General features: G+C 34.6%; 1 protein-coding gene across 8 annotated transcripts in view; it reads left to right on the top strand.

Moving 5' to 3' along the window:
* Nucleotides 1-26,892, top strand: part of OSBPL8 (oxysterol binding protein like 8) — a 215,296-nt gene that overhangs the window by 136,215 nt on the left and 52,189 nt on the right. For 7 of the 8 annotated variants that reach the window (XM_009248048.4, XM_009248045.4, XM_054526369.2 and 4 more), the window contains 3 exon segments: nt 14,349-14,419; nt 22,212-22,289; nt 25,020-25,121. In XM_009248048.4, coding sequence (XP_009246323.1) covers nt 14,349-14,419; nt 22,212-22,289; nt 25,020-25,121 — 251 coding nt within the window. 8 annotated transcript variants of the gene reach the window in all.

Here is a 26,892-nt window from a genome sequence, read left to right as displayed (position 1 = left end):
TGCGGTGTCAAATTTATGTTGTTAATATATCCTCTCCTGGATACGTACTTTTGGGATATATATAGATATTTGTTTATTTTTTAAAAATACCCCTTTTCTTGATTTTACTTGAGTTTTAGGAGGGAACACATCTGTTCAGTAACTTCATTTTGCCATTTTAACCTAGACTCTTTTAAGACTTTGTGTATTATCTAATTTAATCCTCATAACAATCCTATAATATCAGTACTACTATTAGCATTGTATAGGTGAGAAAACAAAGACTCAGAGAAATTAAACTGTTTAAGTATTTCTAGGAAAGATAAAACAGAGATTTGAATGCAGTTTAATTTCAAATCCTACTTAACTATTATACTAGTATAATGCTGTTTGTGATGTTCTTTATGCTTTTAAAGGCAAGCACCATTACATGAATTATAATTATTTGTTGTCTATAGTTAATAATAATGTACATTTTATGATATGGAGAAAAGCAAAAAATAATAATAACCAAACCAACCCCTAAAACCCACAAACTTGTTGCAATTATGGGTATTAGTGGTAAACTTATTCTCCACTAATTGATTTTGAAATGCCTTTGCCCAAGAAAGAATATGTCACATACAAGAAACTGAGTTTTGCCTGGTGTGGTGGCTCACACCTACAATCCTAGCACTTTGGGACACCAAGGTGGGTGAATCACCTGAGGTCAGGAGTTTGAGACCAGTCTGCCCAACATGGCGAAACCCCATCTCTACTAAAAATACAAAAATTAGCCAGGCATGGTGGCAGGTCCCTGTAGTTCCAGCTACTTGGGAGGCTGAGGCAGGAGAATCACTTGAACCCGGGAGGTGGAGGTGGCAGCGAGCCGAGATTGTGCCACTGCACTCTAACTTGGGCGACAGTGAGACTCCATCTCAAAAAAACCCAAAAAAACAAAAAAAATTGAGTTTTGTTTTTTCGTGTGTCCTTTCTAGTAAGAACAAAGTCTTAGATTATATGAGATGTTGTGCATGAATTGAGAACCAGCCTTGAAGTGTATGCATAGTAAGGAAGGAAACTGAGATCTTATGGTAAGATACCTATAAAAATGAGCCACTAATAAATTTTAACCCAGTTGGTTATTGTCCAGCTGAGTGGGTGTATTTTCAGATTGAAAGAAAGAATTATAACCAAAAAAATCAATCTACAGCATATATAGAGAGCAACTGACTAGAGCTTTTAAATCTGAATTAAGGTAGGTTAAGGTATATGGATTTTAGTATAATTGGGAGAGAATTCTTTGGAATTTTAAAGATTAGGTATAAACAGATGGTATCATAAGGATAGGTAAGTACCTGTTAGATTTAATGACGTGGAGTCAATACTAGTCACTTAGTTTTAAACATAGTACATTTATCACTGTGATAATAAAGTTGCTTTTAAAAAAATTTTTTTTAAGCAGGAAAGACTCATTGATAGATTGTGAACAGTTTAAATATAATTAAACTGTTCAAATTAAATTTTGAACAGTTTAAATGTAATTAAGAGGAACAGTAGCAGCTCATATTTGCTTCAAGGAACATGTTAGAGCATACAGTATTATGGTGTCGTTTTAATCTCCTCTGTTGATTGGTTTGTGCTAACACTGTCTTAATGACTCATATATCCCTGCTGGAGGCAAAACTTAAATGTTTATTCCCTGCTTTAACTGTTGGAATCCATCAACGTTGTGCTTGAAAGAGTATCTTTCCTTATGAATTTTTAATCATGGCTGAGGCAAGATGTAGATTAGATATAAATCTAGAAGCTTCAGGGAAGATAAAAAGCATTATGTTTATATCCATCTTTGAAGTAAGTAAAAGCTGGGAAGGAAGGAGTCGGAAGAGGTGGGAAGTGTGGCCGGATACTACAAAAACATAATGGATATGATAAAAGGATTGCATTTCTGAGAAGAGAAAATGACTTTATTCATCTTGAATTGCTAAGTATTGATCTTGCTTTGTTTTCCTAAAGCAGCAATTCAGTGCAGGGTGGTTTGATAAAAAGGTAAACCATTAGTAGAATAGCCTTTCGTGTTTATCAGTTCCTTTTTTAAAAAAATCAGCAGCATGGTTTAATGCTTTTTCTGTCAGGCTTTCTCTATCTGTTTATTGCTGATTTGACAGTCTTTGGTCCTTCTCCTTTGCTGTTAAATGTGTGTGTTCTTTGTTTGTGCTGGTGGGTTTTGCTACAGTTGGATGGATGTGAGAGAAAAGCCTGTCTTTGCCATATTGGTCTAATTAGCCTCTGGGTGAGCATATACATTAAATAGACCTTCTGAGCTATGAAAGAAGAGAGCTCACAGCAACGTAGATTTTCTACATGTACTGGGGTTTCGCCTGTTTTATTTCCTCCACGGATTGATGGCCGAAAGCTTGTTCGGAATGCTTCATTTGGAGGATACAATGAACTTTCTCCTTCATTGCCAGGTTTGTGTGTTTAATCTTGCATTCCTAATTTCTTGCAGACTTTTAATTAAAATAAATCAGGCATTTTAACATTTTAAAGCTGCTTTCATTTAAACAAAACAATTCTGTAGTGAAAGCTTAGGTTTCAGTAACTGCTGCTAAATAGCTTGGCTTTTCCATATTTTCTCTTAGAGTCTCTTCAGCTAAAACTTCAGAAGTAATGATTCAGTAAAGTAGGAATCTTGAGTGCTTACGGCATAAGTTTTTGCTTTAATTATAGAAATATTATGACCCTTTGATAAAATTAAAGCCCTTCTAGACTTGAGATAAACACAAAATTATATAAACACATTGCTCTGAGGGTTTACCAAATGAAACCCAGATATTAATCTTGATATTTGTTCATTTTTTGCAGAATGGTAACTATATTAAAGTTGATGTTTAATGTAAGCTTTAATCTTACCACTTTATCTTAATCTTTTTATCTTAAATTCTTAAATTTATCTTAAATTCTGACTAAAGTGAAGCTTTCTACTCAAGTATAGTTTTTGAAATACCTTAGTTTCTTCTTGTTAGATGTATTTGTGTGTGATTTAATTTTTATCATGAAAATTTATGATATTTTTAGGGTTATATTTATTATATTAGGCATTTGACAGCTATGATTTAGGCATTAAACAATTGGTCAATGAGATGTAGACATAAATTGATCTTTTATTGTTTGAAATTTTGGCAAATATTTGAATATGTTTAATCTTTTCCTTTCAGATTTTTAAACACTAATTATATCTACTCTTTTAAGGTTATATTTTCTTTTAAAATAAAAGTACTATTTAATAATGATGGCAAAGAAATATTGACTGAAACTGATACTTGTATTTATATATTTTTTCTGACACTTAGATTTTGTTGAATTAAATTCCCTATTTTCACAATAACCTTTATTCTTGGCTTTCTGAATATTCATGTTGATAAGTGGTATATGTGTTCTTCTGAGATAGTGAAACGCCTCATAGAAAGTGTTCACCTGGGCAATTAAATAAATTATAAATTGACTGATTTCATTCTTTTCTAACAGTGTTTCACAAAAGAATTGGAAACCATAGTCCTGAACTCTCCCTAAGTAGTATAAGCTTTAAATAGCACTCATAATCCATATTAAGTCTTCTTAGTGTAGCATGGTTACTCTCATGCATCTTTCTTATGTTTTAAATGGTGTAAATTTTAGTCGTTTGTCATTCAGAAGTGGCTTTGCAAATACAAAATACTGAGATTTTTTAATGTTATTTTTTATTTTAAAATGAGTTTCATTTCTGTATTTGTTTCTGTCTCTTTGTTTGCATTTTTTAAGCCAACAAGCTTGCTACTATATATTGTTTGCTGACCTTCATGCCACAAGTCCACTTAGCTTTACAGAATAATCATGTGACCTTGATGAACAATAGAAAACTTAGCTTTTAAGTTTGGTACTTATTTAATTAGGCAATTAAAGGCAAAATTGTCAGTTTATCTTGTCAAAGAAATATTAAAAGCCATCTTGGATGGATTTGTTTTTATAGAAAAGTAAATGGTTTGCTTTGTTTTCTAATTCTTGAAATAGAGAAAATCATATTCATAGGAATAATTCCATCATCTCCTTAATACAACCAGCTGTGATAAAAAGCTCTATAAAATATCTGCTTTTATCAACTAAGAAGTAGAATGGAATTAAGTACTTCAAAGAAGTGGCTTTTTGTTGTGACTTAAGGTAAAAGTAAAAAGTACATCTAATGTCTCCTGATATACTTCATTGTTGTATTGAAAAAATTATTTTAGATGCATTTGCTTTTATCTGACAGAATTGGAGAAGGAAAGATTTGTTCTTCATTAGTGATATTTAAAGATAACTTTTTCTTACTGCTTTGAGCATAACCCTTTTTTAATTTTAATTTTCCTAAAAAAATATTTTTTTCTTTTAGCCACTTCTGCCTTAATAAATATGACAGCATAACCTTTTTCTTTATGATTAGCTATAACATGGATGTGACACCCCTGACCCTGTACCCATAGTGATGCCATGATGCAATGTGTTTGTTTTATTTAGTTCATATCTGATTATCTATCTCTTGATCTCAGCTGTTACTTCTAGGTATGCTCGTTTTACTAATCTCTAGAACAGTACCTACAAATTGGAGTAAATAAACTTTGAACAAAGAAAGCATCTATAGACATCTATAGATTGTACATTTTAGTACATAGTTGTTTTGTATATTTTGACTTCTCAGATTTTTTTCTTGGCTCTTGGCTGTATTCAATATAGTTAATGTAGCAATTCTGTATTTATTTTGTAGGTACTTATAAAATCTTTATTTGTAGATTTATGTAATTTCATTTTAATAAGACTGAAGCAACATAAAATTTGCTTTATTATATCACAATGTTAATGAACCAGGTATATCAAAAAGATAACACCTTATCAGTGATGATAGTACTTGCATTTTGTGGACAAATTAGAGGTTAAGGGCAGAATGCTAATTTATTCAGGGATAATATTCCATTGCATTAGCAGGAGAAAGTAAACCTATGTACTTACACTAGAGATCGTCTAATGTAAAATTTACTATAGATGGGAAACTGAAGTCCCTGGAATTTAAGGAACTTACCATGGTTATATAATTACTTGATGGAAGAGTTATTATGTTCACTGGAATTATTATGAGTCTGTGACTACTTCCAAAATGAAAAGATTAGAAGAAAGATATGACAGACTTTTTTCAACCGGGTTTGAATGTCATTAGTTTTTGTTTTGGGGTTGAGCTTTAGGAAATTCTTTTTTATTTGCTTTGATGGCTAAAAGCATTTCTGAAATGCATTAGTATGTTTTTTTCTTTTCTTATGAAGAGAATATTATAGCACTCTCTTGCTTCAGTCTTAAGTACTTTATCACTTTTAAGCCTTTCCCCATTAGAGAAACTGAACCATTGGAAGTTAAGTATCGTGCCCAGTGTCATACAGCTAGTAAATGGTGGCGCCAGGGTTGACAGATAGTCTGACCCCATAGCTTATTCTCAGGTATCCCTCTGCCTTCATTATAAGCAGTTATTTTACTATATTATAATTTTTGTTTGAAAACCTGGCTTCTCTCTAGACAATAGCCTTTTTAAAAGAAAGGAATGATAGGGAACAATGTCTTTTCATGTTTTTATCCCTAAGTGCAATGTGTTATGTAACAGGTAGGTACACTATAAGTATTCATATTTTATATATATATATATATGTATGTATATATGCGCTTTGTTTTTGTTCTTGTTTTTGTTTTGAGATGGAGTCTCGCTCTGTCTCCCAGGCTGGAGTGCAGTGGTGTGATCTCGGCGCACTGCAACCTCCGCTTCCTGGGTTCAAGGGATTCACCTGCTTCCACCTCCCAACTAGCCGAGACTACAGGCATGTGTCACCACGCCCAGCTAATTTTTGTATTTTTAGGAGAGACAGGGTTTCACCATGTTAGCCAGGTTGGTCTCAAATTCCTGGCCTCAAGTGATCTGCCTGCCTCGGCTTCCCAAAGTTCTGGGATTATAGGCATGAGCCATCATGCCCAGCCTAATATTTATATTTATAAGAGGTGAATCCATTATTATTTCTTAATTGATTGAAAGGATTATCATCTGTCCATCTAAATAGTCATCATTCTGAATATCTGCTTTTTTGTTTGTTTTTGTTTTGAGATGGAATCTCACTCTGTCGCCCACACTGGAGCACAGAGGCACCATCTTGGCTCACAGCAACCTCCGCCTCCTGGGTTCAAGTGATTCTCTCACCTCAGCCTCCCAAGTAGCTGGGATTACAGGCATGTGCTACCACACCAGGCTAATTTTTGTATTTTTAGTAGAGACGGGGTTTCACCATGTTGGCCAGGCTGGTCTCGAACTCCTGACTTCAGGTGATCTGCCCGCTTCAGCCTCCCGAAGCGTTGAGATTACAGGCATGAGCCACCTCATCTGACCTGAATATGTGCTATGTTATAGGTTCTATAACCTCAGAAAATGTGGAAGTCAGCCTGGATGTATGTTGCAGAGTGAAAATGGAGCAAGACTACCTGGTTTCTAATCCTCACTTAGCTACTTAATGACCATTTGGAAGGAATTTGGCTTCAATAAAGTACCCCAGAGATACTCTTATTACTTTATGTAAGTTAAACAAGAGACAGAATACTTTGGAGAAAGGCTATTAAGAAAGTAGTGAAAATCGGCCTGGCACGGTGGCTCACACCTGTAATCCCAGCACATTGGGAAGCCGAGGTGGGCAGATCACCTGAGGTCGAGAGTTCGAGACCAGCCTGACCAACATGGAGAAACCCCGTCTCTACTAAAAATACAAAATGAGCTGGACTTGGTGGTGTGCGCCTGTAATCCCAGCTACTCAGGAGGCTAATTGCTTGAACCCGGGAGGCGGAGGTTGTGGTGAGCTGAGATTGTGCCATTGCACTGCAGCCTGGGCAAAAAGAATGAAACTCCGTCTCAAAAAAAAAAAAAAAAAAAAAAAAAAAGTAGTGAAAATCATATAATTTTCTGGAGACAGGGTTTTTCATTCCAGGTCTCTAATTATTATTACAAATAATTTTTTCAAAGTCAGCAGTTAGTACACAAGTCAAAGATGGCCAGATATATAAGAAAATATGACATGAATGAGAAGTAACTGAAACAACAGACAGTAGAAAGAGGCCAGTAAGGCTTCTTGGATATTAGAGTGATCAGATACAAACTAATGTTTTTAAAGCTCTGTTTACGATTTTTAAAAACATAAATGCAAACTTTCAAAATGGAATTATTTAAAATAGCCTGTAGATTTGTGAAATATTAGGATATAAATTTTAGAAATGAAATTAAACATAACCAAAATTTAAAACTCAGTATACATACTAGTAGCAGATTGGACATACAGATGAAGATAGAATTAGTGAAGAGGAAGATAAGTCAGAAGAATTATTCAGGATACAGCAGGGAGGGAAAAGATGAAAAATAAACAAGTTGAGGCATGCAGAATAAAAGGAAAAAAGCTGTCTTTTTTTGGTCATAAATAAAGGACATAGAGAAAATAGGATAAAAACAGTCTTTAAGTATAATGGCTATAACTGAACTGATCAAAGATACTAACCACAAATTCTCAAGAAAACAAATTGAAAAGAAACTTAAACCTAAACACATCATAGTGAAACTACAGACCATCAAAGACAGCGGGTGAAAACACCCAGATTTCCTTCACAAGAATAACAGCAGTTAAACTCACACCTGTTTGACTTCACTGAAACAGTAGAAGCTACAGGTGTACTTCAGGCAAAAGGAGAGTGATTTCAGATGGAAATTCTTAAGTTGTAAGGATAAACAAATAGCAAGGGCTATATGGGCAAATTTAATGCACACTGATTCTAAAGCAAATACAAATAATGTCTTTTGGAGTTAAGAAGAGAGAGAGATTTGCAATATATGACAGTTATTGTATATAAGCTAGAAGGGAGGTAAATAAGTTCTTCCAAGGCCTTTGTATTTCCCAGAAGGAGGGTAAGTAAATTAATAATTAATTTTAAACTTTGAAAAGTTAAGTATACATATCTTAATTTCTGAGTGTAACCACTAAACACAATGATTAATTTATGTTTTTTAATCTTGACTAGTTTATAATAAATAGAAGACAAAACAGTAGAGGACAATAGAGTATGGGAGGAACTAATAGAAAGTCCAAAATAAGACAAATATAAATCTAGGTAAGTCAGCAATTATATTGAGTACTAATGATCTAAAGATTAGTATTAAAAAAAATCCAGTACCATGCTGTTACAAGTGACATATCTACATATAAAGAATAAAGAAAAGTTGGGGTAAGGAAGGACTAGGGAGAAAAAGCACTGCAAACACTACTGAAAAGTTTCTGTATCTATTGATACCAGACAGAATAAATTTTGAGGCAAAAAGCATGAGTACATTATATGCCCTCAAAATATATAAGGAAATTTTATAGAGAACAACATGGAAACTAGATAAATCTGTACTTATATTCTTCTCTTTGTAATTGAGGGAGAAAAGGACAAAAATCAGTAAATACATATCAAAATAGAACTTCTCTACTAAGAAATTTGTATTAATGGACAAATATAGAACTTTATACCCAACAACTGTAGAATATACCTTCTTATACATATGGTATATCTATAAAAATTGCTCATATGCTGTGCCATAAAGTAAGTTTCAACAAATTTTAAATTATTAAAAGTATTCAGAACATATTATCTGACCTTATTTTTTATGTTAGAAATCTATAACAAAAAGTTCAATAAAAATTCTGTTATGTTTAAAATTCAGAAATATATTTCTAAATGCCTCATGGATCAAAGAAGAAATCAAAATAGGAATTGAAAAAATAACTGACTTGAACAATTATGAAAGCATTACATATCGAAATTTGTGGAATATAGCTTTAAAATCGTGATTAAGGGGAAATGTTTAGCCTTAAGTGCATATTTTAGAAACAGAAGGGAGAATAAAAATTAATGAGCTAAGTATCTTTCTTAAGTTCAAAAAATAAGAGCAAAATCTCCAAAAAGAAAAAAAGACTATAATAAATGTAAGACTAAGAATTAGTGAAACAGAAAATACACACACTAGAGAGTTTCAATAAAGCCTAAAATTCTTGGAAAAAGACTAATAGACAAGCCTGTGGTATGATTGATTATGAAAAAGAGTGTCACTGCAAATCAGTAGACAAAAGGTGTTTTTTTAAAACTGTAACTCTGATACAATTAGCCAGTATCAAAAATAAAGAGATACAACTATAGTTGGAGCCATGTATTACAACATGTAAGAGAATATTGTGAACTTTTGTATGCTGATGTACTCAAAAGTTCAAATGAAATAAATTCTTAGTAAACATAGTTTACTAAAATTGTTTTTAAAAGAAACAGAATATCTGAATAGTCCTAATAACTATTAAGAAATTAAATCAGAGGCTGGGCACAGTGGCTCATGCCAGTAATCCCAGGACTTTGGGAGGCCCAGGCGGGTGGATCACTTGAAGTCAGGAGTTCGAGACCAGCCTGGCCAACATGGTGAAACCCCGTCTTTACTAAAAATACAAAAATTAGCCAGGCGTGGTGGCATGCATCTGTAATCCCAGCTACTCAGGAGGCTGAGGCAGGAGAATCACTTGAACCCGGGAGGCAGAGGTTGCAGTGAGCCTAGATCGTGCCACTGCACTCCAGCAGCCTGGGTGACAGAGTGAGACTCCATCTCAAAAAAAAAAAAAAAAAGGGAAAGAAAAAAAAGAAAAACAGAAATTAAACTAGAAAGCTCCAGATTCAAGTAGATACCAAGTTCTGCCAACCATTAAATGAAAGAATAATTCCAGTCTTGCACAACTGCTTTCAGAGGATGGAAGTGGAGAGTGGGAAGAACACTAGTATTAGTATAACTTTGACATGAAATTCAACTGAAAGAGATTGTCCTATAATTTTTCCAATCAGTCATGAATATGGATTACAACACTCCTTAATGGTAGTAGCAATATCTTTTTATAAAGAGGACAACGCGTTATGACTAAGTTGGATGAAAATCTAAGAAAGCAGGATTGACTTAACATTAGAAATAAATGTGGTTCACTACACTAACAGATTAAAAGCAGAAAAAATAATATGGTTATCTTAATAGATGTGGGAAAAGTTTTGATGAAATCCAAATTTCATTTTGTTAACTCTTAGAAAACTAGAAGGAGTGAACTTCCTTAAACATCTATATCAGTACTTGTTCCAGCTGTACATGGTGGCTTATACCTGTAATTCCAGCACTTTGGGAGGTTGAGGTGGGAGGATTGCTTGAGCCCAGGATTTGAAGACCAGCCTGGGCAACACGATGAGACCTCATCTCTACAAAAAAAAAAAAAAAAAAGTCAGGCCTAGTGACATGTGTCTCTTGTCTCAGCTACTCAGGAGGCTGAGGTTAAAGGATTGCCTGTTACAGGAGGTCGAGGCTGCAGTGAGCTGAGATCACACCACTGCACTCCAGCCTAGGCAACAGAGCAAGACCCTGTCTCAAAAAAAAAAAAAAAAAAAAAAACGAAGAAAACAAACAAAAAAAAAACAAACAGAAAAATAAACCCTGTTCCTTAAATATATATATTAATATATGTATCAATATCTATATCCAAATATATAAAAATACACATAAAAATATATCAAAAATCTACATTAAGCATTATATTTAATGGTTAAATATTGACAGTTTTGAGATTAGAAACAAGCGAGAATGCCTGTATTCACCATTTCTAGGCAATATTGTACTTTAAGTGCTAGATGAATAGAACAGATAGGGTGCACAGAAACAGACCTGCACGTTTGTGAACATTTGACACATATGGATAAAAGAAGTTCTTTTCAATAAACGGTGGCAGGTCAGTTGGTGTCTAAATGCAAAGAAAGTGAAATTGTACCCATATATCACACTGTACTCAAATGTCAATTCCAGGTGGATTGTAGATGTAGATGCAAAAAGTGAAACTACATTATTAGAAAATATTTTTATGACTGCAGATTTAGGGAAGAGTTTCTTAAGACCCAAAAGCATTAACCTTTAAAGAAAGAGATTGCTAAATTTGACTACATGAAAATTCAAAGCTCTTCACCAAAAGAAACCATATAGCCTGTAAAAAGCCACAGAATAAGGAGATGTTGGCAACAAATACATTTGGCAAAGGACTGGTATCTAGACTATATCAAGAATTCTTATATAATAAGAAAAGATAGATGATTTTTTTTTTAATGTACAAAAGATGTGAAGACGTTCTTCACAAAGAGGAAATTAGCCAATTAACATGAGAAAGTTCTCAACACCATTAGTAATCAGGGACACGCAAACTAAAACTTCACTGACAAACTACTGTGCATCCACCAGACTGCCAAAAAATATTAAAGTTTTTCAATACTGAAGTTACTACAGTTATGGAGAAAAGAGAACTTTTGCATAGTTTGGTATAAAGTTTAAGTTACACATGCTCTGTGACCCAGGATTCCTCCTTCTAGATTTAAACCTTAGAGAAACTTACAGGTGTCTACCACGATACATTTCCAAGAATATTCATAGCACTATTGTTCATAAGGGGAAAATTAGGAACAATCCAAGTGTCTGATAATGGTGGAATGTATAAATGGTGGTATAGTCATGCAGTAGGATTCTAATCAGGAATGAAAACGAATGAAGTACCTGCTGTGACACGCTAGTAAATAATTATTGAACAAGTCAAATTACTTGTGAAGAGAAAGGGTGGATTGTGATTAAGAATTGCACTGAGGAGGAATCTTATGAAATGTTAGCAATTCTCTATTTCTTGATTTGGGTGGTTGTTAAGTAAGTATTCTCTCTGTTATACATTTATGTTTTAGGCATTTTTCTGAAGATGTGCTGTATTTCACATTTTCTAAAACCTTTAGAAGTAAAAATGGAGTTCTTTCTATTAAATTTTTGATTAATTTATGAAATTTTTAAGTTTCAGAGAATATACAAAGATTAGACCCTTTTCAGGAACTCACGGTCAACATGAGCATAAAGATAATTGGAGTATACTGCAGTAAATACTGTAGTACAAGTATGTGTGAAGTGCTGTTTGTGTCATAGAAAGAAACAGCTAACTATGCCTGCAAAGTCAAAACAAGGCCTCCCTGAAGGGGTGGCCTTGCGTCTTGAGAGGCACCATGGCATTGTAGAAACAGCATGAGTTTTAAATGTAGACCTAAGTTTAAATCAGCTCTGATACTCACTTGTTGATGTTGGTCAACATAATTTCTGTGAGCTTTAATTTTTTCAACTGTAAAATATGGTTAATTTTTGTGTGTGTGTGGCATTGTTTTAAAGATTAGAAAAAAATAAAACCTGTAGCATAGTGTGTTACACTCGGGTTCTCACAAATAGGTATTGGTTGCTTTATTATTGCTTTTATTAATATTATTGTGTTAATTAGTATATAAATATCATTATTGCTGATAAATGAATCAGAATTAGCCAGATACAGAACAAGTTAAAGTTAAAGGGATATAGACTAGGTGGCATAGGATGTCAAAGCAAGAGAAACGCAATAAAATGGAAGAATAGGGAAAGGGTGTGTTTTAAAATTATTTTTATTGAGGTATAATTTACATGTAATTAAGTGTGCAGCTTTTGAATTTTTAGTTACGTATAGACACGTGTAATCACTTCCCATAGCAGAAGGCTCTCTCACACTCCTCCGAGTCAGTATTTCCTCCAAAAGGTAAACTACTGTTCCAACCTCTAACGCCATAGATTGTTTGTAAATAGAATCATATGGTATGTACTTTTTTTTAATGGGGAGAGTTGGTTTCTCTCACTCAATATTTGTTGTTATTTTTTGTTGCTGTCTAATTTTCCATTGTGTGACCATAGTATAATGTATTCATTAATTTTACTCTTAATAGCCATTTGAAGTGGTTCCAGATTTTGGCTATTATGAATAAAGCTTCTATGAACATTCTTGTGCCTCTCTTGATGGATGTACACACTCATTTCTGTTGGGTATATCTAGGATTAGAATTCCTCCGTGTTGGAATGTGTGTACATTTAACTTTAATAGATACAGTCAAGTAGTTTTTCAAAGTTGTTATGCCACTTTGTGTTCTCACCAGTAGTGAACAGAGTTTCAGTTGCTCCATGTTTTCACCTGTACCTGGATGGTGTTAGTCCTTTTAATTTTAGCCATTCTAATAGGGATGTAGGTTTCTGTCTCATTGTAGGAGTGGGGAGGATAGTTGGAAGAGACCACTACCCCAAATCACTAACTAGTTTCATTTAAAATCCATGTTGCATTTATGAAAGTTTCATTTTTTTTACATTTTATTTTTAGTATTGAGATTGAGTGATCTTTTTTCTTACCAGAGAGGGAAAAAAGATCCCTTTTTTATATCATAAAATTTTCAGTAAAATATCTGGATTGAGAAAATGGAACAGTTTTTTTAGCTGTTACATTAATAAACCAAATACAGAATCAATGGTATTATCCTTGATGTGCTAGAAGTGTTTTTAAAATACTTTAGGCACTGGTACTACTTGACTTTTTTAAAAATGCTGCTTTATGAATGATTATACATATTTTTTAATATAGGCTTTTATTGGACTCTGAACAAATAATTATAGGGAAGAGTTAATAGTACCTGTCCTCAGAAGTAGAAAAACCTCATTAAAATTAAAATGTATACGGCTCCTTTTATACCTGCCACACAAGTCTCAATATAATTGTACCTTTATAATAGTAATTTGTTAATTGGTTTAGGCATAGTGCTATATTAAAGTGTTATATGATTGCAGGAGTATATGCATGTTTGTGCCACTGCACTCTTGTATTTTAGATTCATCCTTTTAGAATAAGAATAGAAAATGATGATAATAAAGGTGAACATTAATTGAATGTATGCTATGTGCAAAAACACTATGCTAAGTGCTTTGTATGTATCTTCATCTAATTCTCACCATACGCACATTATAAGATTTTTAAAAAGTCAGTCCAGATTTATTTCCCCAGTCTTTCATCACCTCGTCTGAAATTGTTTTCCATTTTGACCAGAGGTATGAAAAGTATGTTGGGTTGGTTCCATGAGTTAGAATTCGTTGCTGGAAACCAGCTCACTAGAATAAAAGCTCTGTGAGTGCTGAATTTATGCAAAGTTCTGCAGGAGCAAAGAAGAAATATTTCACGATGTTGGTGGGTTCAGGGAAATACTTCATTGTTTCTAAGCATTAATTCTAAAGGATTATACTAGATATGACCCTTTAGAGATCTTTAATAGTTTAAAGCTGTATCTACAGGCCTCCTGCACTGATTTATATCAAATATAGTCTATACTTGAAAATGAATGACTTATTATACATGTTCAAAAGTAGTAATACTGATATACTGACTATTTTTTTTAAGGTTTTGAAAGAGGGAAGGAAGATATTTCTCAAAATAAAGATGAATCTTCACTTTCTATGTCAAAGAGCAAGGTAAGCATATATAAGCAAATACATGATTATAACATATTCTTAATATTTGAGATGAGGGAACTGACACTGAAACCCTATGAAGCTTTTATGTGATGTTTTTATGTTGATACATCTAAACCATGTAGTGTGTATTAAAAGAGTGAAGTTCCATTGGGGCTAATATAAGTATTGTTGGTTACTTAGAAATACAGCTGATTGGTAACCAGTTTTCCTGCCAGAGTAATACTGTTTCTGGTATCTCTGCTATAGCAGCACTTCTCAGACTTGAGTCTGAGGATTGCATTCAGATATATTCTCAGGGTTTATGGCTTTAAAAAAAAATTCTTAAGTGTTTTGAGTTCATTCAGATGACAATCAAAATACATATATTTTACCAGTTAAAAGCCAGATCTTTGCAGTAGTAATTGCCTACTATTGACAGATATTTTCTTAGAATAAGACATAGTTTATGAATCAGTATTTCTGAAACTGGGATACTTAGACACATTCTTGGGCCTGTTAAGCATTTTTTTTCTTTAAGAAAATTCAGATTTGAGAAACACCATGTGATGCAGTAACCAGTTTCCCTATGGGTTTATAGTTCACTAGATTTTCTATAATTTTTGAAGGGATTCAACTTTTGGCTGTTCTTTCTGATAAGATATAGTAGAAGGGGAGCTTTTATGTTTATGGAATCAAACTTCAATGACTGTAAGATAAACTTTGTAAAGACTGCATTCTCTGTTATTCTTAGCAGTTGGGCTTGCTCTTACAACCCACATTTTTTGTTCCTGTTCTTGAGAGTGGTTGAGAGGATTGCACAGTACGTTTTTATGTATGATTTTACACAAATATTACTCCCACTTTTCATGTATACATTACACAAAAGTTCATCTATCATATTAGTGTAAAGTACTTAGGCTAGAAGTTTAAAAGTACTTTGTATTTATATAACATGTATGAGAAATGCCTGGATCACCAATGGGAGAAAATATTTCTTTCCCCATTGCAAGGTTCATGGCTGAGATTCCCATAACAAAAGAAAGATGAACAAGAGAAAAGCATACACATTTATTTAATATAAGTTCTGTGTGACACAAGAGCTTTCAGAAATGAAGACCCAAAAGAACAGGGAAATCTGTGTATTTTTATGCTTTGGTTTGATGAAGAGCAGACAGTCACAGAAGTACGATTGGACAAAGGTTGGGGGGTATTATATGATGCTAATACACTGAGGGGAATTTAGCAAGGCCTGTTTGTTCAGCTTCTTCTTGGTATCTGTGTATTTGGATTCTTTCTTCTAAGGATAGGTAGAGCACCTGCTTCAGGGGAAGGTCAGAGAATTATATTGTGGCCTGCTTCAGAGCAGAAAGGCAGAAGGTCAGAGAGTGACCTTTCTGCTTTTCAAGTTTTCTCAGTTTCCTTCAGCTTAAAAGAGTCAGTATGCCCCTATATTTTGGGGTAGTGAGTTTTGAGCCCTGTCAGTCATTTTACATGATCTGTATTATTAAAGAAAGTAGGAAATAATTTATCTTAGATCTGCCACAGCTAGAAATACAATGAGATTTATAGAGGTTTTTTTTTTAAAAAAAGACCTATTTTCAAGCAATTAATACCAGAATTGGTGAATACATGGTATAATGGTATTCCTACTCAAAAGCCTAAACACCTAAACACAAAGACCTACATACCACAGCTACCTATTTGCCATCTATATTGTACCCTTTAAGGGGGGAGGCCTGAAAAGGAACTTTGCATACCTTAAATGAAGCTGTGTGCCTTAATGGGGGGCGGGGAGGAACCCACAAGCTTTAGAACTATGCTTTGGGTACAGTAACATCTAGTCATATGTGGATCTTTAAATTAATTAAAATTAAATAAAATTAGAAATCCAGCTCCTCAATTATACTAGCCACACCTCAAATGCTCAGTAACCACATATGGCTAGTGGCTGCCACACTGGACAGCTCAGATATAGGACATCTGTCATTTAGAACGTTCTATTGGGCAGCACTGCTTTAAAGTGAAGAGTCAATTTGAATCTTGACTCTCCTATTACCTATAAGTTTTTAGCTGCTAGTTACAATGATATTAATAGCTACTTTACTTTTTTTTTTTTTTTTTTTTGAGACGGAGTCTCGCTCTGTCACCCAGGCTGGAGTACAGTGGTGCGATCTCGGCTCACTGCAAGCTCTGCTTCCCGGGTTCACGCCATTTTCCTGCCTCAGCCTCCTGAGTAGCTGGGACTACAGGCGCCCACCACCACAGCTGGCTAATTTTTTTGTATTTTAAGTAGAGATGGGGTTTCACCGTGTTAGCCAGGATGGTCTCGATCTCCTGACCTTGTGATCGGCCCGCCGCGGCCTCCCAGAGTGCTGGGATTACAGGCGTGAGCCACCATGCCCGGCCATTAATAGCTACTTTTTTTTTTTTTTTTTTAAGAGATGAGGGCCTCACTATATTGTGCAAGCTGGATTCGACCTCCTGAGCTCAATCAGTCCTCCCACCTCAGCCTCCCAAGTAGCTGGGACTGCAGGCACATTGCCATCATGCCCAACTTAATAACTACTTTTTGTTGAGAGTTTACTTGGGCCATTTTAACATTCATAACAATACTAGAAGACAGGTATTATTGGCTCCATTTTATGAATGAACAAACTGAGGCTCAGACAAATTAATTCCCCAAGACTCAAAATAGTAAGTCTTAAAACTAGAATTCACAGTGGCTTCAGTTTTCTTTTTTGTTCAAGGGAGGTAAGATCTTCCCTCCCAGACTGTGGTGCAGAAAGTACCTGACAAAGTAGCTGGTTAACAGTAGATAGTTAAGAATTTATTTTCTTATGAATAAAGCATTAGAGTGAATGAATGGGATTCTTAACATAACTATTTGGTATATAAGTAAAATTATACTCATCATATTATTTTCCAAGAGCTGAAACTTACTGATTTTCTCATAATTTAGATTTAATCTTAGTTTATTCTGTTAGCTTAAGATGTCTATAGTTGCTACATTGTCTTTAAATATTTTAACATTCGGCTGGGTGCAGTGTTTCATGCCTATAATCCCAGCACTTGGGGAGGCTGAGATGGGAAGATTGCTTGAGCTCAGGAGTTTAAGACCAGCCTGGACATGACAAGACCCTGTCTCTACAAAAAATACAAAAAAATTAGCCGGGTGTGGTGGCGCATGCCTGTGATCCAGCTACCTGGGGGGCTAAGGCAGGAGGTGCTTGAGCCCAGGAGGTTGACGCTGCTAGTGAGCCGTGTTTGCACCACTGCACTCTGGCCTGAGAAACAGAGTGAGACCTTGTCTCAAATATATAAATTTGTGTATATATATGAGCATGCAACCAACTCTTGTTTTTCAGAACAGTCGTAAAATTTATACATTTATCATTAAACTTCATACTTGTGGAATTCTGAAGATTTTTATTCTTATCTGAGTAATTTTGGAAAACAAGATTTATTATTCCTTTCATGATTAAGTTGTGTAACTGAGGACATCAAACAATTTTAACTTTTCCCAACTTGATGCAAAAAATATGAATGCTCTCATTTTGGTCACAGGATTTTAGGTTAAATGTTATTTCTTAAAATTCATAATTGAGCCTGATTAACACAATGAATTACACCTGCCTCATCCCCAAGACATTATTTAAAAATAAAGGAGCTGGGCACAGTGGCTTATGCCTGTAATCCCAGCATTTTGGGAGGCTGAGGTGGGAGGATTGCCTGACCCCAGGAGTTCGAGACCAGCCTGGGCCACCCAGCGAGACCTTGACTTTACAAATCAAAAAATTAGCCAGACGTGGTGGCATGTTCCTGTGGTCCCAGCTACTCGGGAAGCTAAGGTGGGAGGATCACTTGAGCCCAGGAGTTGGAGGCTGCAGTGAGCTGTGATCACACCACTGCACTCCAGACTGGGTGACAGAGTGAGACCCGTCTCAAAAAATAAAATAAGGCAGTTCCTCTTTCTCATGCACCTTTTCCTAAGCTTTTTCATTGTATGAATGAGTGAATTGGAAAAGTCGGTTAATCAGATTATCACAAAGTAGCATTTTAAAATGAATTTTTAATTATCCATCTCAACAAAAGGAATTATAACATAACTAATGTGTCTAGTGGGATAAAAGGAATTCTGTTAAAAGGATAAGGAGTTTTTGAGCTCACATCTCTTTGAGTTGATTTTTCAACCATTTAACTATTTGCCTTGTAGGTTTGCTAAATCATCTATTACTTGCTTTAAAATATACATTTTATAGTTAACAGACCTTTCTAAACCAAAATGTCTGATGTTATCACAATAACATCATTATCCTTGTCGTTCCTTGTATCTGTAGCATTTTGTAATTTTCAAAGCAAATTGCAAAGTATTTTCATAAATAAATGCCCCATTATTTAAATCTCTAAAGGTCAGATTTTTGATAGCACCTGCAATCTGAGATACAGTCATAAACCTGAAACAATATATTACCAAGTACTAAGTTAAACACTTTAAGTATCATTTAACCCTCAAAGCAACCCTATAAATTAGTAGTAGTATCTTCATTTTACAGATGAAGAAACTAAGACTGACAGATGAAATTAACGTCTCAAAGTCACAGAGCCTATAAGGGGACAGCAGTTAAAGGGGAAAAGAAAGAAGAAAAAGAGAAGGAAAGAAGTAAAAATATATAACATGCTAAGCATTCTAATGCCATTTAACAAAGAGGCAAGCAGTAATATACATTAAACCTGCTTATCTTGATGGTCATCATTAAGAGAGTGGTCAATAAAGTTTATGAAGGAAGGGAAACTTAGTTTAGTAAAATATCCCCAACAAAAAAATCATTTACATTTTTGGCATTTGAAAGGTGTTTTGATTCAGAAAACTGAGGTAGTAATTTAGAAAAGACTGTGGAACTTGGTCATTCGTTTTTGTATTACAGAACTAGACTACATGTTATGGCAGAGATTCCTTGAGATATGTGAGTTAAAGATTCCATGAGGTCGGTTTACCAAGCCCGTGTGACACCCTTCTGGCCTGCTGGTCCCCGATGTACAGTAATCTTTTAGGAATAACCACGCTAGAGCTTATCATATAGAATTGTTAGGGAAACAAATTTGATTTTTTTTAAGACAAGGTCTCACTTTGTCATCTGGGCTGGAGTGCAGTAGTGCAACCACTGCTCACTGCAGCCTCAAACTCCTAGGCTCGGGTGATTCTCCTGTCTCAACCTCCCGAATAGCTGGGACTACAGGGACATGCCACTGTGCCCAGCTAATTTTTATATTTTTCATAGAGACGGTGTCTCACCATGTTGCCCAGGCTGGTTTTGAACTCCTGGGCTCAAGCAATCCTCCCGCCTTAGCCTCCCAAAGTGCTGGGATTACCAGCATGAGTCACCACGCCCGGCCACAGATTTCTCCTTGTTCATAAAGATAGATCTTAACTTTAAGATACCATATGAACAGTTTTAAAAGATAAGAAATTAATATAGTGAGATAACTAAGAACATGAAGCTGGGAATTAGACTAGGGTACAAATCCCAGCTCATCCACTTTGTAGCTTTGTGACTTTGGAAAGATATTAATCTGTTAGTTTTAGTGTCCTCATTAGTAAAAGAGGGATACAACTACTATCTCCTAAGTTTGCTTTGAGTATATAAATATTTAATACATACAGTTGATCCTCGAACAACATGGAAGTTAGGGGCACTGACACTGCCCTCCCCTGTGCATATAAAAATCTGCATATAACTTTTGACTCCCTAAAAACTTAACTACTGTAATTGTGTACTGTTGACCAGAAGCCTTACTGATAACATAGTCAATTAACACATATTTTGTATATGTATTATATACTGTATTCTTACAATAAAGTAAGCTAGAGGAAAGAATATGTTATTTAAAAAATCATAAGAGAAAGTATATTTACTATTTATTAAGTGGAAGTGGATCATCAGAAAGGTCTATCTTTGTTATCTTCACATTGAGTAGGCTGACGAGGGAGAGTTAGTCTTGCTGTCTCAGGTGGCAGAGGCAGAAGAGGCGGAGGAGGTGGTAGGGGAAGCAAGAAAGGCAGGTACACTCAGTGTAACTTCCGTAGAAAAAAAATCTGCCTATAAGTGGACCTACGCAGTTCAAACCTGTGTTGTTCAAGAGTTAACTGTACTTGGTAAATAGTAAACAACCATGAATGTTCATTAACTTTTAAGCTAATGCTATTAGTATTTTTTATTTAACAGTTTCTAAAAAGTACACTACTATGAACATTGTCCTATTAAGTTGTGGGAAGTAGAATCTCCTAATAATTTTAAGCCATCATATTCCTCTGACAATAGCCATGCCATTTTGTGTTCCCAGGGCCAAGGAGAAGACAGAAACCTGTTTGGCTTGAGGAATGTTATGAAATTGTTTTGGTATCACAATATATGCCATCATCATTGGAGTAATTAATGTGATGTTTCAACTCCAGTTCTTAAAGGAGTAACTTTCCCAAAAGTTTAACTAGGTTGATTTCTACATTGAGAATTGTTTGCATTTCCCTTCTGGTTCAGCCAGTTAATACCATCACCTTAATAGCCCATCTTTCATACCAAGTAGCAGAAGTGTTTTTAGGAGAGATGAGAGAAATGAGCTGCAAGTACCTATTTTATTTTCATTTTATTAATTCATTAGATATTTACTAAGTTCATTCTTTTCTTCGGGTGATACACACTGGGTATCATTGACAAATAAATGTGTTATCTGTTCTTATTAATCTAAAAATTGAGGGAGTTGTATACAAATGTGTGTATCCTTGATGATGTCTAGTGATATTATGCACATCTGGCCGCTCAACATTTGAAAGCCACCATTTGGATCAAGTTCTGTATACTTTCTTGGCACTGCTTAGGAGTACTGCTAAGAACTTTAGTGCCTTTTCCTATGTCTAACAATAGTTAAAAATAAAACTTCTGGACATTGAAGGAGTATGTTTAATTTTGTTTTTCCAAAATAAATAGAGCTTTTAACTTTTGTACTTTTCTACTCTGGTAAACCTATGTGGTCTCTTTAAACAAGCATTGCATTAGGAAACCTGGGTTCTGATCTCAGCAATGTTAATGATTGTTAGTTTGGAAAATCAACCTTCCTGAGCCTCCCTTTCATGATATGTAAAATGGAGATAAAACAATCTGTTGTGCCTATTTTTCAAGATTCTTGTGAAGATTAAATAAAAATGTGAAGTGTAAACTGAAAGTCTGGAAAGAAATTTAAGATATGAATAATTTAGTGAGGAAATCCTACTCACTCCATAGGTAGGAAGTAATAGATCCTAGAAATATTGGTGTTTACACACTGTACAAATTAGAGTGGCTTAATACTAGTTTCTAGAGGTGTTTGTATTTCTTCCTATTGAAGGAGGAGTAGAAGTGGGGCAATATGTGCGTCAGCTTTTTAGAATTTGTGTCTTTTTGTTTGTTTTTAGAATATTTCAGCCGTTAAAAGATAACATTGCTTTGGCTACTTTTGTTCTAAAAATAACTAAATAATTATATATGTTCTTAGAAATACTCTTAAAAAAATAGAATGTAAAATCTACAGATGATCTTATTTAACTTCACATTGTAGGTTTGTATACTGATTAGTTTTAACCTTTTTATATTTATGGATTTAACATGGATTCATTTTTAAAGACATATAGGGAAAAATTCTATTCGAAAATTGACATTGGATTAAATCATACCAATAAATGAGAAAAACGTCACATAGTTTTAACATTAATTTTTGTGCGAAGTGTAGAAAATCTGAAGGATTTAATTATTTCTCTTCTGTTTCTGTATGATTTCAGTCTGAATCTAAACTTTATAATGGCTCAGAGAAGGACAGTTCAACTTCAAGCAAACTCACAAAAAAAGAATCTCTTAAGGTTAGTTTCCAGTTGTTTCTGAAAGGTAATTTACATTGTGCTTTGCATGTGTGTTTGGAAGTAGACTAATAAGATAAATATATATGTGTGTTCCTAAAGAAAGAAAAAACATCCAGTGGTACAGACAGGCAGGCACACATAGAAAATGTTAATATTTGTATGGTACAGTGTGGTCAACTGATAAGACTAATTGATGACTGTCACAGAGCAGACTGCTTCAGGCCTCAAATGGCAACTGCAGAGGCTGAGGACGTGTTATCTCTACACAGCTGTATCCAAACTAGGTATATTATCACTATGTTGTGGAACTCCTAATGGGAACTCTGGCACCCATTGAAATTAGAGATTGCTAACTCCTGGGTCATGGCCTGAACTTGACCTGCATAATGTTTTAAAATTTTGACCCAACAGTTAATTAAAAGTCCAGATTTCCAATTTCTCTGAGAAATATGTAGCACTGGGCTTACCTTCCTGAGTGGCCATAGAATCTGGAGCTTAAGAAACACATGCTTTCCAACTGGCTCTGGTTCCTGACTAGTCTATTTTACCATTTGTGTTCCATGCCTGGTCCTATATATATTTGTATTTGCATCCCATATTAAATCAGATAGATTAATAAAGACCAAAATCTAAAGTTTTGGGGGTATAGAATTATTAAAATTGTATTATGTCTAGTCTGTTTATCATTAAATGCAACTTTTCTGGTGGAAGATTTTGTTAGTTTTTAAAAATGTAGTCACTAATAGTTTATCATCACTCTTCTCCCTTCCAAATTATAACAACAAAGCAACAATAAGACCTCATTAGTCCACTGCTGATTCCCCAAATTATCAGAATTAACTTATGAAGTTGAAACTTTGATATTTTGGATAAATTAATTTTATAGTTATGGTTTCTTAATTATTTATAACTTACGTATTAGTATTGGGAAAGAGAGCAAAACTTCCAATTGCAAACAGTTGTGGCATTCTTTGTTATCTGAAAAAATAGGTAACAGAGAAGGTTTCTATCAGTAAGAGAATATATTAATAAATATTATAGAAGCAGTATAGGCCAGTGGTTAAAAGAATAGCTTTGGGAGCTAGTCTGCCCCTGTTTGAATCCTGACTCTACAATTTACTAAATGTGTGATTCTGAGCAGGTTACTGTCTCTGCCTCAGTTTTCTTGTCTGTAAAATAAGGATAATAATACTTCTACTTCACAAGGTTGTTGTGAGGATTAAACGAGGTAATGACAATACAAGTAAAGTGCTTAGAACTGTGGCTGGTTCACAGAATGCCCTCAGGGTTAGCGCTCTTATTATTTTAATTTGCAGTAGGAATCCTATGTAACATTTAAAATAATGAGAATGATACAGACATGAATACTCTTCAAAAAGTGTTTATTGGGGGAACTTTTTGCATGCTAAACACAAAATCTACATATTTCTATAGGTTGTTACTTAGAAAAGGTCTGAAAAGACAGTGTTTTCCAGAAGGTTAACAGTCATCAATTCAGAGGATTGGAATAGGATGGGGGTATAATAAAAATGGCTTCTAGCCTTATGTTTGAAATTTTTATTGTGAGGCTGTGTTAATGCATTGTGTAATTAAAAAGAGGTAAAATTGGCCAGGTGTGGTGGCTCATGCCTGTAATCCTAGCACTTTGAGAGACGGGCGGATCACTTGAGGCCAGGAGTTCAAGACCATTCTGGCCAACATAGTGAAACCCCATCTCTACAAAAAATACAAAACTTAGCCAGGCATGGTGGCATATGCCTGTAATCCCAGCTGCTTGGGAGGCTGAGGCACAAGAATTGCTTTAACCCACGAGGCGGAGGTTGTAGTGAGCTGAGATTCTGCCACTGCACTCCAGCCTGGGTTACAGAGTGAGACTGTCTCAAAAAAAAAAAAAAAAAAAAAAAAAAAAGGTAAAATTATTTAAAAGATACGTAGAACTGGACTAGTGATCAGAAAAACTAGATTCTAACCTTAGTTGTCTAAGACTAACTCCTGCTCAAAAAAAAAAAAAAAACAGCATTTTTATTGTAAGATTCTGGAATTCTAAAGCGGTTTAGACTTTTATACTCCCACCATTATAGTATGAAATTCTAAACCTCTTTAGAATACTAGATTAGGATAAAAGACAGTGTGGTGATTCCACAAAGACCTAAAGACAGAACTACCATTTGACCTAGCAATCCCATTACTGGGTATATACCCTAGGGAATGTAATCATTCTGTTATAAAGACACATGCATGTGTATGTTCATTGCAGCACTGTTCACAATAGCAAAGACATGGAATCAACCTAAATGCCCATCAATGAGAGACTGGATAAAGAAAACGTGGTACACCATGGAATACTATGTAGCCATAATAAAGAATGACATCATGTCTTTTACAGAGACATGGATGGAGCTGGAGGGCATTATCCTTAGCAAACTAACTCAGAAACCAATACTGCATGTTCTCACTTAGAAGTGGAAGCAAAATGATGAGAACACATGGACACACAGAGGGACACAACACACACTGGAGCCTTTCAGAGGGTGAGGGTGGGAGGAGGGAGAGGATCAGGAAAAGTAACTAATGGGTACTAGGCTTAATACCTGAATGATAAAATATGTACAACAAACTCCCATGACACAGGTTTACCTATATAACAAACCTGCATTTGTACCCCTGAACTTAAAATAAATTGCTCATTTCTGTTGAGTTTTTAGCTTTTCTATTATTTCTATAAAATAGGTACAAAAGAAAAATTACCGAGAAGAAAAGAAAAGAGCCACAAAGGAGCTGCTCAGTACAATCACAGATCCTTCTGTTATTGTTATGGCTGATTGGTTAAAGGTCAGTGTGTTTTGAATCATGAATTCAGATTGCTGGATGTTTACCTACTGGAATGGAAAAGCCTGGAGTATACCTAAAGCCTAAAAGACAAAAACAACTCCTAAAATGATTGTTTTTCACTGGCAAAGAAACTATTATTGTATTCCCGGAGGTTCTGTGTTCCCATCTTAATGAAGAGAAGGAATCTTAATGTCTTTCTTAACAATAGCATCAATTACATACAGTATAGCAGTTTTTTTAAAAAAGCTTTTTGGTTTGTGTGATATGTTGTCTAATACAATATGCTGTAAAAAATACGTTGCTTGCTATTCCAATTATTGTTAAATATTACCATATACTTGGTATATTATTGAAAAGATGAGACAAACTTAATATAAAAGCTATTTTAAAATAATCAGTTGGATACATAATATATTTTTAAAAAATGAAAATTGTTAATTATCAGACAGGCACACATTGCTGTTTCCAGACCCTGTTCTTTTGGCCTCTGGTTATTTTTATTTCCTTTTCTTTCATCCTGGTCACTCTATCCTCTTTCTCATTCTTATCTGAAAGACAGCTGTAGGAATCCTAAGTTTAAGAGTGATCTCCTAGGACTCTGACTCACAGAAAATTTTAGTACTTGGCATGTACCTGAGAATCACCCCAACCCTGAAAGCTTTCCACTTTTGCCAAGACTTACTAAGGCCTCTGACCTCATAATCCTTATGAAATCTGTCATAGGACTCCCCTCACTAACATGATAGTTTCCCTGACAATTCAGTTAACTAATTCTAGGGTTTTCGATCTTGTGCTAATAATACCTTCCAACTTGTTTTGACTCTCCTTAGAAGTGCATTAGCTCAAGATCTCACTTAGGTTTTTCAGAGTTAAAGCTGCCCTCTGTTAAGTCCCCAACACATTGCCTGGCTGACTTTCTCTGCCTTACCTTCCTTCTGATAATTTGTCCTCCGTGTTCTGTTGCATCTCCATGATCCAAAATGTTATTTCAGGGTACCTATCTTCCTTTCGCCTCTCTTGTCTTACCATTCTTTTACATATACACGTATCTTAGATTTTCTCTTTTCTTCATGCCTGGCTCCAAACTCCTTCTTTCTAAATGTTTCTTGTTGAGAGTTACTGTGATATGCCTATTTGGGGGATTAGGGAATCCTGTGTTATTTCGTACTTCATGTAGGTGCATTGAAATAACAGATGTTTTACAGTAAATAAAAGTATAATTCTTATTTTTGATCTAAATATTAACATCCTTTCACTATTTTGAATTCACTGAATTGCATAGACACAATTTTAATAGATGATGGAAATAGAAATTTATAGAAAAAGTAGTTTTAGACTTACTATTGACATAGCATTAAACCCTAGGATGAAGAACATTTTATGAGAGTATAGGGATTCATGTAACTTGATTTTAAAATATTCTCCAATAAATTTAAATGGCATACTTTATGTAATTACTAGGAACAAAGTAATTTGAATAAGGTAATTTTAAGGGCTAGGAGGAAGTTATTTTCTCTTCCTACCACTCACCAAATACTTAGGGAATGCCTAGTGTATGCCAACAGTGTTTTCAGCACTGTTGATGTCGTGAAGGGGAAAAATTGTTTTAAGCAGAATCATCATATGTTAGGAAAATTATCCTACTTAGTACACTACTTTGAAACTGTTGGCCTGTCTCCCACTAAAATTTAAGTTTCTTAGAAATAAGAGCCATGTCATTTTCATGTCTGTTTGCTGTGCTTGCCATGTAGTAGCTTTTAAATAAAATATT

Source organism: Pongo abelii, chromosome 10 (genome assembly GCF_028885655.2).
Source record: "Pongo abelii isolate AG06213 chromosome 10, NHGRI_mPonAbe1-v2.0_pri, whole genome shotgun sequence".
Taxonomy (NCBI): domain Eukaryota; kingdom Metazoa; phylum Chordata; class Mammalia; order Primates; family Hominidae; genus Pongo; species Pongo abelii.
This window is presented reverse-complemented; position numbering and strand designations above follow the sequence as displayed.